Raw genomic sequence first — 15002 nt, forward strand, 5'->3', positions numbered from 1 at the left:
TTAAAGACATAGTCAACATCCTTAGCCAACAGGGAAATGCAAATCAAAACTACATTAAGTTTCCATATTACAGCTGTTAGAAAGGATAAGATCAGTAAGGCAAGTGACAGCACATCCTTGCAAAGATGTAGAGCTAAGGGAATACGCCTCCATTGCTGGTTGAAATGCAAACCTGTGTAAAAACTGTGGAATCAACATGGTGGTTCCTCGGAGAATTGGGAATCTATCTACCTCAAATCTGAGCTATACCACTCTTGGGCGTATACCCAAAGGACTCTACAGCCTACCACAAGGACACTGGCTCAACTATGTTCATTGTGGCTTTGTTCATAATAGCCAGAAACTGGAAATAAGCTAGATGTCTCTCAACCAAAGCATAAAGAAAATGTGGTATATTTACCCAGTGGATATTACTCGGCTGTTAAAAACAAAAAACGACATCATGAAATTTGCAGACAAGTGGGTTGGGATTAGAAAAAGTCATTCTGAGTGAGAGGATCCTGAGGCAGAAAGACAAACATAGTATGTACTCCCTTATACATGGATGTTAGCTGGTAAGTAAATGAAAACCAAGCTACAATCAAAAACCTGGAGAGGCTACATAAAGAGGAGAGGTTTGGGGAGGGGAGAGTGCACGTGAGAAATAAGAGTTGGCATCAGTCTCTTAGTGATGGCTGATAACCGACATGTCTGAGGTCTTGCAGTTTATGTTGTATATAAGACTATCATAAAGACAAAGGAACCTTATGCTTGGGTTGGAGCTTTATTCGTAATTGGATAGGAATACAGAAGCTCCAGGTGAATACTTAGAGGTGAATCAATAAATCGATTCAACTTGCTAAGCATTTGTGGATACTTAACTAGCCAGATGCTATGTAATGTTCTGAAGGTTTAAACATGTATAAGGCGTGGTTCCCAACTGCCTGGGGCCTTTAGATTTGCAGAGAGGATAAGCGTAAATGACTATTATACAATTTTTACCTAGAAAGTTCTTTGACAGTGCAGACAATGGAAATTTTGTGTCTAGAAAAACCAAGAAAAGCTCAGCTGAGCTTGAGTGAATTTTTCCTAGGGCCTTCAGTGAGTGGAAATAAGACATTGAAGACGTTGAGGAGGTCCTATGTAAGTAAGTAGGATGTGGGAGGTGATCGTGCATTCAAGTGCAGCTTGGGGAATATATATGTATATGTCTGAAAAAAAGGCGGAGGCCAGCTTTACATGGGTTATGAGTACCATGTAAAGAAATCAGTGCCTCCTGTGTAACATTACCCGTGTAAAATTTCAACATGAATAATGAAGACATACCTTTTTCACTGGGACATATCAGAATGCGGAAAGGCCATCGGAAGGCACTAGTACCGTGGTGTCATATTACCTGTGTTGGATCAGAGTAAAGATGAACAACATTTGCTGTGGGCTTCAGCTCTGGCTCTCATCCAGACCTCTTAGGGAGTCTTAAAACTGCTGGTACAAGGGAAAGTCTGCAACAATGGGCCTGGTCAGTATCTTCTACAAAGCTCTCCGGATGCTTCTGATGAGGGGCAAGTTTGAAAGCCTTTTCTTGGACTAATAGACATAATGGTGAAGAAAGAAAGCAGTGTGATTTAATTGGGATTGCCTTGTTGACGGTTGTGCCTTTGAAGGGGATAGGTATGGATTAATGGACTCTTGTGGGTTTCCTGTTCAAGTAAAGGAGAGCGCCCAAGTTATACATGCATTAAGTACATCTCATTCATTTAATTTTATGTGTAGCTGGGGGTTCTGCAGGCCTGGGCATGATGACTCATAAAGAGAACCAGGATCCCCAAGAAGGATTGTCTAAGAATAAATGCATGATTATCAAACGAAGTTCTGCCCTGAACCCCACTCACAAAATCACTTCTCAATCTCTCTAGAGATGTGTCTTGACAAATAAGGGAAAACAGCAAATAACTAGTAGGAAATGGATGGACCGAATGAGGAGCTTTCTACCAAGACAAAGAGGTTACTGAGTTAGTGCTGGGCAACGGTTCTGGCTCTGATGTGGGTAAGGGGGAGAGGCATTACACCTTAGTGATCAGTAGAACTCCTCCTCCTCCTCATCACAGCATATTGGTATGGAGTGCCTGGAAATTCAGTGTTTGCCTTCTTATTTGAGCATCCCTCATGCCAGCGAATACAGCTTTGTAGAACCTATTTGTGAAGTCTACAGTGGTTAATCTTTCCTTGGGTGTTTGCTGCAAAGAAAAGGAGTCCAGAGACGGCAGTATTTCTATAAAAGAGCATGGGCCTGGGAGAGGCAAGGAGTTATATAAGACTGTAATCCAGGGCACATCTCAGTAAAGGGTAAGAACCCAAGTGCACAAAGGAGGCAGAAAAACTATCAGATGAGTGATCTGGGCTATTTTTTCTATAACAGGTATGCAAATAATAGCTAAGTTTAAGGAATCCTAAGGAATGAAACACACAGATTTGTTTATAAGAAAAATCTTCCAGGAATTGGAGTTAACTAAATTGGTGTTGTCTAAAACAAAACAAAACAAAACAAGTAAATAAAACCAGGTAGATTTTTAATGATTATCATGATTTTAAAAAAGGGGGTGCAGGAGAAAGGCATAGGTGGCACAGATAGAAACCAAGCACTAAATCAGAAATTGAGAGAAACAGGGAGCCCACATGGTGCACAGGTGATTGCCAATGTCATGAGAGGAATTTCAGAGGGAGAAGCAAACTGTAGTCTGCCATGAATGGACTTGGATTCAGGGTTGTGGCATCTGTGGTGGCTGGTTAAATATACAGGTATAGTAACCTAAAAGATAGTTGGATGGCAGTCTCAAGGCAGCAATCAAGAAGTTGCTAGCACATCATCGAATGGAGATTACTTGTCATATGACACAGAAGACATTACACAAAGAGTATAAAATGAGAAAAAGAAGGGCAGAAAGAGGCCTGAAGGATCAACCTCTAATGAAGGGGAAAAGATTCCAGGGCTGCCTGGGGAGGACAGGGAGGTAGGAGGAAAAACACCTGCGTGGGAGGAGTGTGGGGTGCAATTACGATCCCAGGGAAGTTCAATTGCAAGACACCAGCTTCCGTTAACACAAACAGAGAAGATAGGAGACGTCCACCGGAAAATGCTGGCTAAATCCTGTGGATTCTCACAGAGGAGCGGACAGAAGCCAACTGTAATTTGGCCACAAGTAAATGGATGCGAAAGCAGACAAAGCAAACACTGGGTGACTTTTTAATGTCCCCCCCCTCGTATTTTTACCCCTAAAAGCTCTACTGGGAAGGGAAAGACTTGGTGAGAAAGAACCCGACAGCTAGAGGAGTTTAGACGATGCTTTTGAACGTGGGGCAGGATAGATAGGACATTATATTAGGAGTCATGAATAGTGAGTTCAGAACGTGTGCATGTGGTCATTGGCCCCCGGTGTGTCTGGCATCTCAAAAGGCAACAGCAGTGGTATAGGACTTACACAGTCCTATAGGACTTTGTTCTAAATGTTCCTCAATGCCTTACTGTACAAATGGGGATTCCACTGGTTAATTAGGTAATGGTGGCACATGTCTTTAATCCCAGCATTCAGGAGGTAGAGGAAGGTGGATCTCTGAGTTTAATACCATCAGCGCTACAGAGAAACTCTGTCTCAAAACAAACAAACCAAATGGGGTTTCCTGTATGTATCATGGCTGCTTTGGGAAGTGGATCCTGCTATTTCCATGTTTCTTACAGGGAAACTCTGATATCGAGACATTAACCTGCCCAATTTGTCTTCCTCCTATTTCATTAAACTTATGCATTACATTCCACTTCCAAAACAATATTTAAGGATGTGTATCACCAGATTTGATTGAGAGGTGGGACCTGAGCCTTTACATGTTGCTTCGTTAACTTACGAAGGGAAATTTCTTCAGAGAACGTACATTTGTGTAGTTATTCCGTATCGCTGAGGAGGCTGAACTCTTTCTTGACTCATCAGTACTCATCTAAGGAAGCAATAAAGAACTGGCCTTGAAGATGAGTTTAGTGGGGAACACCAACATGAAGCTTTTCTGGGGTGACGGAGCTAAAGTAGCCACAATCATTAAAATAAAATGGTGAGCGATTCAGAGTAGAGGTCGCAGGAGGGTGTGGGAGAGGTGGGGAGAGAAATGATGGGTCTGGAATGATACTGAAGCAAAGGTAACCCTAACTGCACAGTTGGGTGAAGCTTGAAGTTGCTTGCAGGCCTTTGGTAGTAGAACGCATTTGTTGACTATTGCTCATATTGATGGCTTCGGCTCTTCCTAGTTTATGCTGTCACTCAACCAACGTGATATTTGAAAGTTTCAAAAATAATTAAGAATGTACAAACCTCTTATTATACTGTTATCATTAACACCAACAGAAGTTTCCAGATTTACATCTTATTTTATGAAGCATCTTATTTTATCATTAAAAAAACCAAGCAATACAAACCAAAACAAAACAAAAACTAGAAATGGCTCAATGTTATCCTCTCTTTACAAGTGAAGAAACAGACTGGGCTAAGGTCATAGACCTAGACAGCAGTAAAGTTTAGACCTGGAACAAAGAGTATGAATGACTCCATTCTCTGAGCTGCACAATACTGCCCTCATCTCTCCACTTCCTTCAGAGTTTCTCCGGGGCTACCTTGTCTAAGAACAAGACAATTATCCATTAAAAACTTTAATATCTATATTCTCTTGTTATTTGGGAATTGGTTTGTCAGAATCAATATTGGGAAAATTTGAACCAAGTTAAAAAACAAAAACCAGTTAAAGCGTATCTCAGTGAAAGCAGACAGGCTCTCCTTTTTAATTTAACCTTGCTGACTAGGTTGTTAAGCACACTTCTTTAACATTTAATGTTAAAGGGTTATGGGTACTCTTGTATGCAGCTTCTGTTCTAGGTACTTGTAGGCTGAGGTTACGGCAGAGAAACACTTGATTAGCTATTAAGCAAGGCTCTTGCGATGGGAAGCTGGCGTGTGATTTTTATCTATCTTTCTTTCCAATGCCGAGCTCACTGCTCACTGTACAGAAATATAGACAGTAGTCCACTGATGTCATCTTGTGTAGCTAATGATCTAGGTGAAGGCCAGCAGCAGGACAGGCACAAATAGTGACCTTGGTCAGCTCTCATCTGGACACTTAAAAGACAGACAAACAATAAAAAATACCATTGCTTTTCCTGATGCCCCCTCCAGCAGTGCTATTGGAAATTGGGGGGCAGGGACACTCTCCGAGGAGCACAGAGTGTAACAGCTCAACACCAGCATGAGTTCTGAGCTGCCTCCTTGCCCCCTGCTTTTCTTTTTCTCAGTCTATACTACTAAAAGCTATAAAAGATATACTCGACCCTGTCCAAATCTCTATTTAATTAATTTCCTCTTCATTTGATATTAAAATGGAGCGGGAGTTCTTAAGTAGAAGATTTTCTCTAGACATTAACCCAATGGCAGGAATCTCCCACAAGTTAAGGGCAAATGTCTCCATTTCTGCATTATGTGGGCCATCCTTTAATGATACATCTACACATTCATGGTACTATGTCTACTCCGGGTTTGTTATTATTTAAGTCTTACTTTCCCAATGATTTTTTCCCCCACACAGGCTCAGTTTGAACTTAAGACATTTCACATCCGGGGTGAGCATGCATTAGTAACAGCAAGACTTGAAGAAACCATTGACAATCTCAAGCAACAGTTAGAAAAGCGCCGGGGAGAATGTGAAGAGATGAGAGATGTGTGTGTTTCCACTGACGATGACTGCTTTCCAAAGGCCTTCAGAAATGTGTGCATCCAGACAGACAGAGAGACGTTCCTCAAGCCCTGTGATGTTGAAAGCAAAACGACCAGAAGCAGCCAGATAGTGCCCAAGAAACTGACTATCTCCTTAACCCAGCTGTCTCCCTCAAAGGACAGCAAAGACTTCCATGCCCCACTCCAGACAAGAGAATGCATCCCCTCATCTAGTCAGCAGAAGATATCCCCTCCAGCTCCTCCCACACCACCCCCTCCCCCTCCCATCCCTCCCCCTCCCCCTCTCCCACCTGGCCTTGGACCTTTGCCACCAGCACCACCCATATCACCTGTGAGTGCTGGATCACCACTGCCACCTCCTCCACCTCCTCCTCCACCTCCCCTGCCTCCAAGTGCTGGACCACCCCCACCTCCTCCTCCTCCACCTCTTCCTAATGTCCAGACTCCTCCTAACAGTGGAGGTCCACCTCCTCCTCCTCCTCCTCCTCCCCCGCCAGGACTTGCACCCCCACCTCCTCCTGGACTGTCCTTTGGACTCAGTTCTTCTTCCAGCCAGTGTCCTCGTAAACCAGCCATCGAGCCCAGCTGTCCCATGAAGCCTTTGTATTGGACTAGAATACAAATAAATGATAAGAGGTAAGCTCTCCTTTGACCTAGTTACTCTGTTACAAATTCACAAGATTCTTCCCAAGCGATGCTTTATTATGGACAGTTCAGTATTTACACTGGGTAACACCCATCCTCAAATATGATATGGTGAAGCCTTGGACACACGAGCTAAGAGCATCTGGGGGAGCTTGTCTTTGCCAGGTCTTCTACGACAAGGAATGTGTTCAGGATAAGATTCCTCTGCAAGGTAAATGTTCCATTTCATGGACTGGAGACGAGCTCAGGTCTAGCTAAGCTAGGGTCCTCTCCAACACCACTTTATTAGTTGAGTAATTATAAAGAAATTAAAGCAGAGGCTGCACTGTCGGTTCACTGAAGATTCCTACAGTATCTTTTATGATATCCTTTTTAATTTTTGATAACTAGCCTTGTAGTCTTGCGTTGGTCATTTATTTTTTCAGTCACTATGATGAGTACCTGAGAAAATGTGGAAGAATTTATTTTGTCCTGTGGTCTCAGAGATTTCTGTCTATCAGGACAATGGGAAAGATATTGACTCATTTCTTGGCCACTTTCTAGTTTTGAAATTTGTTTGCAAAAAAGTATAATAATAACAATAGTTTAAAAACTACATTTCTAAGGTTATTTCCCAATTTAGGATTTTCAGGCTTATGTAAAATTTTGCTTAGGGAAGGGAAGATAATGAAACAAAATAATATATAGTTCACAATTACAAAAAAAGAAAGGAAATTAAAACATAGAAACTACTCTAAGAGCAGGCGAAATGCCACCAGAGTAAGCATGTGACGAACCAAGCTGCTGCCGTACTTCATACTGTTCCTAGTCTTCTTGCCAAAAAATAAGGGTCAAGAGTTTACATGTGGAAATTTCTAGATATATTGATGTAATGCTGATAAAGTGCTGTACAATTTCCCAAATGAATGTTTGCGGATTTTTTTCTTCTTCTTCTTTTTTTAAATGACGAGATGATCCTAAAATAGTTCCCAGCATGAACACTGAAGTGCTAGTATCCCCTTTCTCATTTGAGATTGGGATATTTCCTGAGATGATTTCCCAGAACATTTGAGTTGTGTTTCTTTCTTAGGGCTCTCGAGCCGTTGTGCAGTCACCTTGCAGTGATGAGTCCCACCTGTGAGCCCTGGACTAGTGCGTCGGGCAGCACTTGTGACTGTCTCACACCGGCTTCTCACTAGCGTGCCTCACTCCATTCCCCAAGAGACTTGATGAACATCGAGGGCCATAGACATAGCATCATAAAACTGAGCTCTGGGAGCACAGCCTTTCATCCACTGTCCAAGGAAGGGTAAATGAGATTTGGGAGAAAGCACTGATTTTTTTTCCTCCCGTGATTTCCCACTTTTTAAAATGGAAAACAGTCAAATGCTCAAGCTTTCACTAGTTATCCTGGCTGAGACAGCTCTGCAAACGTCGTAAACCTAGTGTTTCACTTTCAAATCAAATGAAAAGGAAATGAAAAGGACATGAGGAGTGACTGACTCGGGGTGCGGGGAGGGGGGATGTGATAGCCTTGTCCCCTCTGTTATGTGGTAAGATCTCAGCAGCCACTTCCTGGCAGCATAACACACTCAGGCTCTGTCACTGAGGGTCCCTCAAAGAAAATTTTATACCTCTCATTACAACTTCTTTGAGTATGAAAACTATGACTTGGTACCAAATCATTTAATAGCATAACAGATCTGCTTATCACATGTAAGGTAGACTATAACTTTACACTAGATGAAGGCTGCTTTAGTTTTAATTGAAACAAAAATATATAGTGAAACAGAGGTATATATACCATTGGGTGTCATGACCATGCTGTGCTTGTGTATTTGAAAAATCACTATAGAAGAAATTTACTTTTTTCTCTGTGACATTAATAGTAACTTGATAGAGCATCTCAGTTCTAGCCATTAGAGGAAAATCAACGACACATTCCAAATGAGGGCACGTACAGAGAAGCCTGTACACCCCGACTCTCAGAGTGGCTCTGACATACTTGATTTCTAGCAGCTTCTTGTTCAGTGCTTCATAACAGAATGAACCTTCTCTAGAGAGTAAAATACAAACTCCCCATGGATGCTTCAGTTGGGATCGCCCTGGGGTGCCCATGCAGGGCGAAATTGTATGGTTTTATGTGGTACTGTCGTCTCTGGTAGAATGCTGTCAGTAGATACGTCAGATGAGCAGCTGACCAGTCACATATTGAAGTCCTCGGACTGAGATGACCTGTGTTAATCCTGAGAACTATGTTAAATCCTCAGAGGGAGTTACACCTTTACTGCTTCATCTTCAATCTTGTGAAGCATTACTCTGGGTCTGTGAGATGGCTCTGCAGGGGAGGATATACGCAGTCAAGCCTGGTGACTTAAATTTGATTCCATGGGTCCTTGGTGGTAGAAGGACAGAACTGACCCAGTCCTCTGACCTGTATGTGCATGCCATAGCGTGCATATCCTTCCCTCACATACACATGCATATACACACTAGGAATAAGTAAAACATAACACAGTTTTAAAAAGAATGACCTTGCCCATGCAGGAATTGCTTAACCTGTCTCCCTCTCCGTAATGCCATTTTTGCCTGCTGGAGATGCTATGGTTGAGAGAGAAGGAGTTCACGTGGTAAAACCTCACCTCCAAAAGTTCTAGTCTGGGCCTTCTCCAGAGATATTGCACTGAACTCATGACCATCGTAATTTTTTGGATGTTTATATGAAGCTCTGGGTTAGAATATCCTAGTTTTGTCTTTCAAAGTGCATAACATGAAAAGCATCTATCCGAGCTTTTGCCAAGGTTTTGTTTTTTTTTTTTAAAGTAAATTAGAGAAAGATTTCCTTGTATTATACTCTTTCCTGCTTTGTTTCCTAGAGTTAACCTTATGCTTTCTTTTTCAAGCCAAGACGCCACACCAACTTTATGGGACTCCTTAGAAGAACCTCACATTATGGACACCAGTGAATTTGAATATTTATTCTCCAAGGACACAACTCAACAAAAGAAAAAACCGCTGTCGGAGGCCTACGAGAAGAAGAACAAAGTCAAAAAGGTACTGTGCAATCATTATTGTAATTGTAAGCACGTTGGAATCCACTACATCCTGCTGGTTGCTACCCTCTCCCCAGAAAGTGATCCAAGTCTTGAGTGGCAAAAGAATCCAGTTACTTTAAGAGACCTGGGCTTGCTGAGTTGGCTTTCTCTTCTGATTTTGTAAATGTCATTCTGAACTGTTGCCTTACTTAGGGTCACTACTGCCAAGGTGGGATGCCTTGGCCAAAGAGGTGGGGAGGAAAGGGTTTGTTATGTATATGTGTCCTCATCACAGTCCATCTCTGAAGGAAGTGGGAGAGGAACTCACACAGGGCAGGGATGTGGAGGCAGGAGCTGATGCAGGGGCCATGTAGGAGTGCTGCCTGCAACTTGCTCCTCATGGCTTGCTCAGCCTGCTTTCTGAGGGTCACTGGCCTGGTGGGGCCCCACCCACAACTGAATGGGCCCTCCTGCATGGATAACTGATTAAGAAAATGCCCTGTAGACTTGCCTGCTGCTGGATCTTACAGAGGCATTTTCTCAATTGAATTATTCTTCTCTCCAATGACCCTAGCTTGTGTCAAGTTGACATAAAATAGCCAGCACAATTATAGTCATTGATTCTATTGGAAAATGTGTTCAAATTGCTGTAGTGAAAGTAGTTCATGTTCCACCAAAAAAAAAAAAAAGCAAGAAAGAAAGAAAGAGAGAAGGGAAGAAAGAAAGAAAGAGAAAAAGAAAGAAGAAAAAAAGGTTTCATAGGCCTGTGGTGATTACTCCATGGGAAAAGTGCTTTGTCACTAAACACAAGGACCTGAGGAGCAAAGCCAGGTGTAGCAGACTGAGTGTCTATAATATCAGCATTGAAGAGGCAAGAGACAAGAGGGACCCTGGGGCTTGCTGATCAGTATTAAGAACTCCAAGTGCAGTGAGAGAATCTATAATTGAAGACAGCTAACTGCTGACCTCCAAACGCACCTGTGCAAGGCTGTATAAGCATTTATTCACACATGCATAAATATGTATACATACATGTAAATCTGTCTTACTCATATATTTAGTCATAGACCCAATTAGAGTCCATGATACAGGGTAATGTTCTAGGCCTGTGCTAGAATGTGGTAGGGGATAACACGTGGCCATTTAAATGATAACAATAAAGCAAAATGGAATGTTCAGCCTTTTACACTAGTCACTTTTCTTCAGTAGCTACTAAATATGGTAACACAGTAAGTTCTATTGGACAGCTCTTTGTAAATATTAGCAATACATGAGATGGGGAGAAAACTAACCCTAAAATGGTCATTAGCCTGTGGAGTTTGCAGGCATTAATACCAGCAAAGCTCTGCCATCCCACAGTAGAGCAAGGAGAGAGGATCGGCATAGGCAAGGTTTGGGTGGGACTTGCAGTTTTCAATGGAGTTTTCAAGACAGGTCCCATTGGGAAGATGACTTCTGTTTAAACACATGAGGATTAAAAAAATCAAAAGCTATTAGTCATCTGTAGAACAACTTTTCCATCCTGAAGCAATCCAGCAGATGTGAGGCCCAATCACACCTCCTCAGTGTAGGACCCAAGGCAGGATGCCAGCCCATGCTCTCTCCTAATCCCTTCGCTGTAGCATGCGATGGCCTCTGTTATGGTTCAGTAAGTACCCTGAAGGCCCATTCACAAAGCTTTGGGTCCCAGGGTGGTGTTACTGGACTCTTGAAGATAGATCGCCCAGTAGAAGGTCCTTGGATGCCTGGAGAACAAGCCCTCAGAGGATTGTGGGACTCTAGTCTCATCTCAGTACCAATTCATGAGGTATAGAGAGCAGTTGGGTCTACCATGCTCTCCTGCCCTGATACACTGCCTTTGCCAAAGGTCTGACATAAAAGAGACAACAGATTTTGGCACAGAACATACAGAACAATGGGTAAAAATAACTCTTTTCTCTTTCTTACTTATTTGACTTTGGTATCTTCTTACTGTACATGAAAACTGACTAATACAACAGCCACACATCATGCCCTTCTGCAATAATGAAATGAGTTCATATTGTACAGTCCATAGTGTGCGATCAGTCCACATTGTGTGGTGGCTGCTCTTATGATTGCTGTGGTCACTGTCATTGCTACAGTTCCTTCGCATTCATGTTTTGTTAACAGCAGCGTTGTGCTAAGGAGAGTGAGCTCTGGGCCAGTTGTCATTGGCTCTGGTTGTGTTCCTTCTCATGATTCCTCTTTCCTATAAAACGTGATGATCAATACCAAATATACCTAACTAGGGTGCTGCCAAATCTATGGCGATCTGAGAAAGGTCAAATGTATCGCAGACGGTGTTGCTGGCATCATTGATCCTTCTTATGTGATGGGTTCCATGTGCTAGTTCATACTCCCCATGCCATCACGAACATATCTGTAACTCATGGAATGGGCTGTGACCTACCTATTGTGATCCAAGTAAAGTTTTCTCATGGACTTGCCTACGACCCCGATCAACAATTTTCATCCTTCAAGTACCCTAGAAGTATTTTATCATGAGAAAAATGTGATCTTAATAATTAGATGTGGTATCAAATCTTTACACTTTTTAAAATTTTTAATTATGTGTATGTGTTTGTGTGTGTAAATGTCCATGACTGTGGATGCTGGAGGAAGGCCTTGGATGCCCTGGAGCTGGAATTACAGCCCTTGTGGGCTGGCTAACATGAGTGCTAGGAATCACACTCAACTTCTCTGGAAGAGCGGCAGGTGCTCTTAACCGCCGTTCCGTCTTTCTAGTCCGTGGTTACTCTTTTAAAAGTACATGCTACATGAAGCAACTGGGGTTCCCTGTAAGAGCAGTGCCAGGCAAGAGTCACTGACAGTCCATGAATGTATTCCAGAAAAGTTAGGCTCTTACAGATGGTATGCATGTGCGTGCATGCTTGTGTGTGCACGCGCTGTGGCAAGAGATGACTGGCTTTCTAAATGCCATGGTCAATATTGAAAAGGCAGAAGAAAAACCTCTACTCTCCAAAGAGTCTTAGTTGACCTCTGTCAGCAAAGCTTCTCTAACAGAAACCCCCAAGTATTGTCCTATGCAATATCATATTAAATTCTTCTGTGTTCTCCATTTCTTCTTCGATTGTATTGCTCCTTTTGTTTCTCTCTGGATGTTTTGGTAACATGTTGTTTCCTCCTAAAATGAATTATTTCTGTTTTGGTAAGGAATATTTTTTTTCAAATATGCTAACAATTGGTCATTCATTTGAGTTTCTTATCTCCCAATTGTGTGCCTATTCAACAGTTGATTTTAATTAAGGCAATTAGTCCTTGATTATTTGTTTTGTTTCTGTGTCTGAAGGAGAAATGTGCTTTCTTTGAACTCTTCAAACGTTCTCCTTGGTGAACTTCCATCACCTCATAGAATCTACATGCATGTGTGTTATGTTTGAGGGTTCACTGCAAATGGAGCCAAAAAATCTGAATCCAGTAGGCTCAGCAGAAGGGATGGTGTTTGGAGTTTCAGTGAACTTTGTAGCCTACCTTAAGTTGAGATTTTTAAGTTGTAAAAATGCTAAATCATTGTCAGAAGACTGCATATCCGCCCCTCTGAGCTGCACAGCGTCCATGCCCGTGGCCAGATTTCAAACATCAAGATAGGTCCCTTAGTCTCTTCTAGAATCAGATGTTTGTTTTCTTTTCTCCTGAAAATGAAAGTGACTTTTTAGAAGACATGCAGCATTGGGGGCCAAACCTTTCAGTGTGATCGTGAGATGGTCTCCATATGAGAAGACCACAAGAACACTTGCCTAACAGGTCTTTTCATAATACCTGATCTGAAGAGAGAAGCATGTGTGTTGGATGTTGAAGCATCCGGCTTTCAGACTCTTGGGAGGAGAGGCTCAGCCAGTATTGAGGTGGAAATGCCTGTATTTTTTTTAAGTAGAACTGGTGTGATCCTTGTGTGTGCATCAGAAAGAGTGGCGTTGATGGTTGAGTCTGCTGAGTTCAGCTGAGAGTGTCTAAAGACAGGCTTCATACCTGGGCTCACATTCCCCACTATTGAGCCTGTCTTACACTAAGACAGACAAGGATTACCAAACTGGGCAGGAGTCTTGTTCCACAATATGTAGTGTAAGAATCAGAAGGAAGCCCACTTGTAGTGTAGTTCTCTCTCATTAGGACATAGAACCGAGGCCGGAGTGACTTGTAGAGCTTTGCACATCTCTAGCTGAGAAGGTGTTAATGACAGTGAACACTGGAGAATATGCACAAGAGTGTCATCGTGTGTCCGCAGTTCCTGTTTAAATTCATCACACTGTTGATAGTCACACTTTTCACTGAGAGGACCGAGTTCAAGTGGATGAGTAGGAACAGCCATTGTTACAGGAGTTGAGAGACAGCTGCATGTGATAAAGTCTAAACTGCTTCTTTTTTTTAATTTTTATTTTGAATGTTATTCCCTTTCCCGGTTTCACGGCCAACATCCCCCTAACCCCTTCCCTTCTGTATGGGTGTTCCCCTCCCTATCCTCCCCCCATTACCACCCTCCCCCCAACAATCACGTTCACTGGGGGTTCAGTCTTAGCAGGACCAAGGACTTCCCCTTCCATTGGTACCCCTACTAGGCTATTCATTGCTACCTATGAGGTTGAACCCCAGGGTCGGTCCATGTATAGTCTTTGGGTAGTGGCTTTAAACTGCTTCTTTTATTGTGAGATTATACAAAGTGTTCTTTAGTACTCCGATTTCAAAAAAAAAAAAAAAACAAAGGATTCAAACTCCTGAAGAAAAATATGTGCCTTACGTACAGTTATGGCACAAAAATACATAGGTTTCAACTGTGTTATTTCCTCTGACTCAACCCATTGTACTTTATGTGTTATTTATAACTAAAATCATAGGCATGGCAGCATTGAGTCCTCAGGTGGTTGCTGTCCTCTCTGGTCACATCAGGCCCATCAGCCACTACAAGCACAACAGTAAGCACACTGAGAACAAGAACTCAGAACATAAGGACTCATAATACCACCACCACTTCCTACAATCTTTTACAAAAGATTTTTTTATTCCTCTTTTCAGAGCAAATGTCCTTCCCACATTAACACACACACACACACACACACACACACACACACACTTGAGAATATCATCTCTGTAGCATAGCTGTTATGGGACTAAAAGGAAATTATAATTATGAAAATATTTTCAGGCATCCTTGGAACTTGATGTTGATTTCTTGATAAACTATTGTCATGTCATTGCCAGGTGTGTTGAGACAGACCTGTAATCCTAGAACTGGAGCAGGAGGATAGCAAGTTCTAGGTTAGGCTAGGCTACGTGGGACTGTGTCTTTAAAAGAAAACTTAGAAAAGAATCTAGAACATCTCCGGACTGTTCTCATTTTCCAGTATTTATGGAAGCATTCCACAACTTCCTATAATTCCAACCTCTAGTACTTCATCTCGGGTTGGCTTGCATTTTCTTTCTTGCACTGTAAGATAAGTGTTTACACTGCTAGTGTGCCCGTGTTTACACTGTCCCTAAGTTACATTTGTTCTCAAGCAAGAAGGTCAGGGCCTTGATGGGGATCCAAGTGTCTGCCTCTGTTGTCAGAGGCTCTTTT

General features: G+C 42.3%; 1 protein-coding gene across 4 annotated transcripts in view; it reads left to right on the plus strand.

Moving 5' to 3' along the window:
- Fmn1 (formin 1) overlaps positions 1 to 15002 on the plus strand; it is a 377899-nt gene that overhangs the window by 186388 nt on the left and 176509 nt on the right. For all 4 annotated transcript variants that reach the window (NM_001447270.1, XM_087651256.1, XM_087651258.1 and 1 more), the window contains 2 exon segments: positions 5599 to 6383; positions 9275 to 9425. In NM_001447270.1, coding sequence (NP_001434199.1) covers positions 5599 to 6383; positions 9275 to 9425 — 936 coding nt within the window.

Source organism: Rattus norvegicus, chromosome 3, assembly GCF_021556685.1.
Source record: "Rattus norvegicus strain SHRSP/BbbUtx chromosome 3, alternate assembly SHRSP_T2T, whole genome shotgun sequence".
Taxonomy (NCBI): domain Eukaryota; kingdom Metazoa; phylum Chordata; class Mammalia; order Rodentia; family Muridae; genus Rattus; species Rattus norvegicus.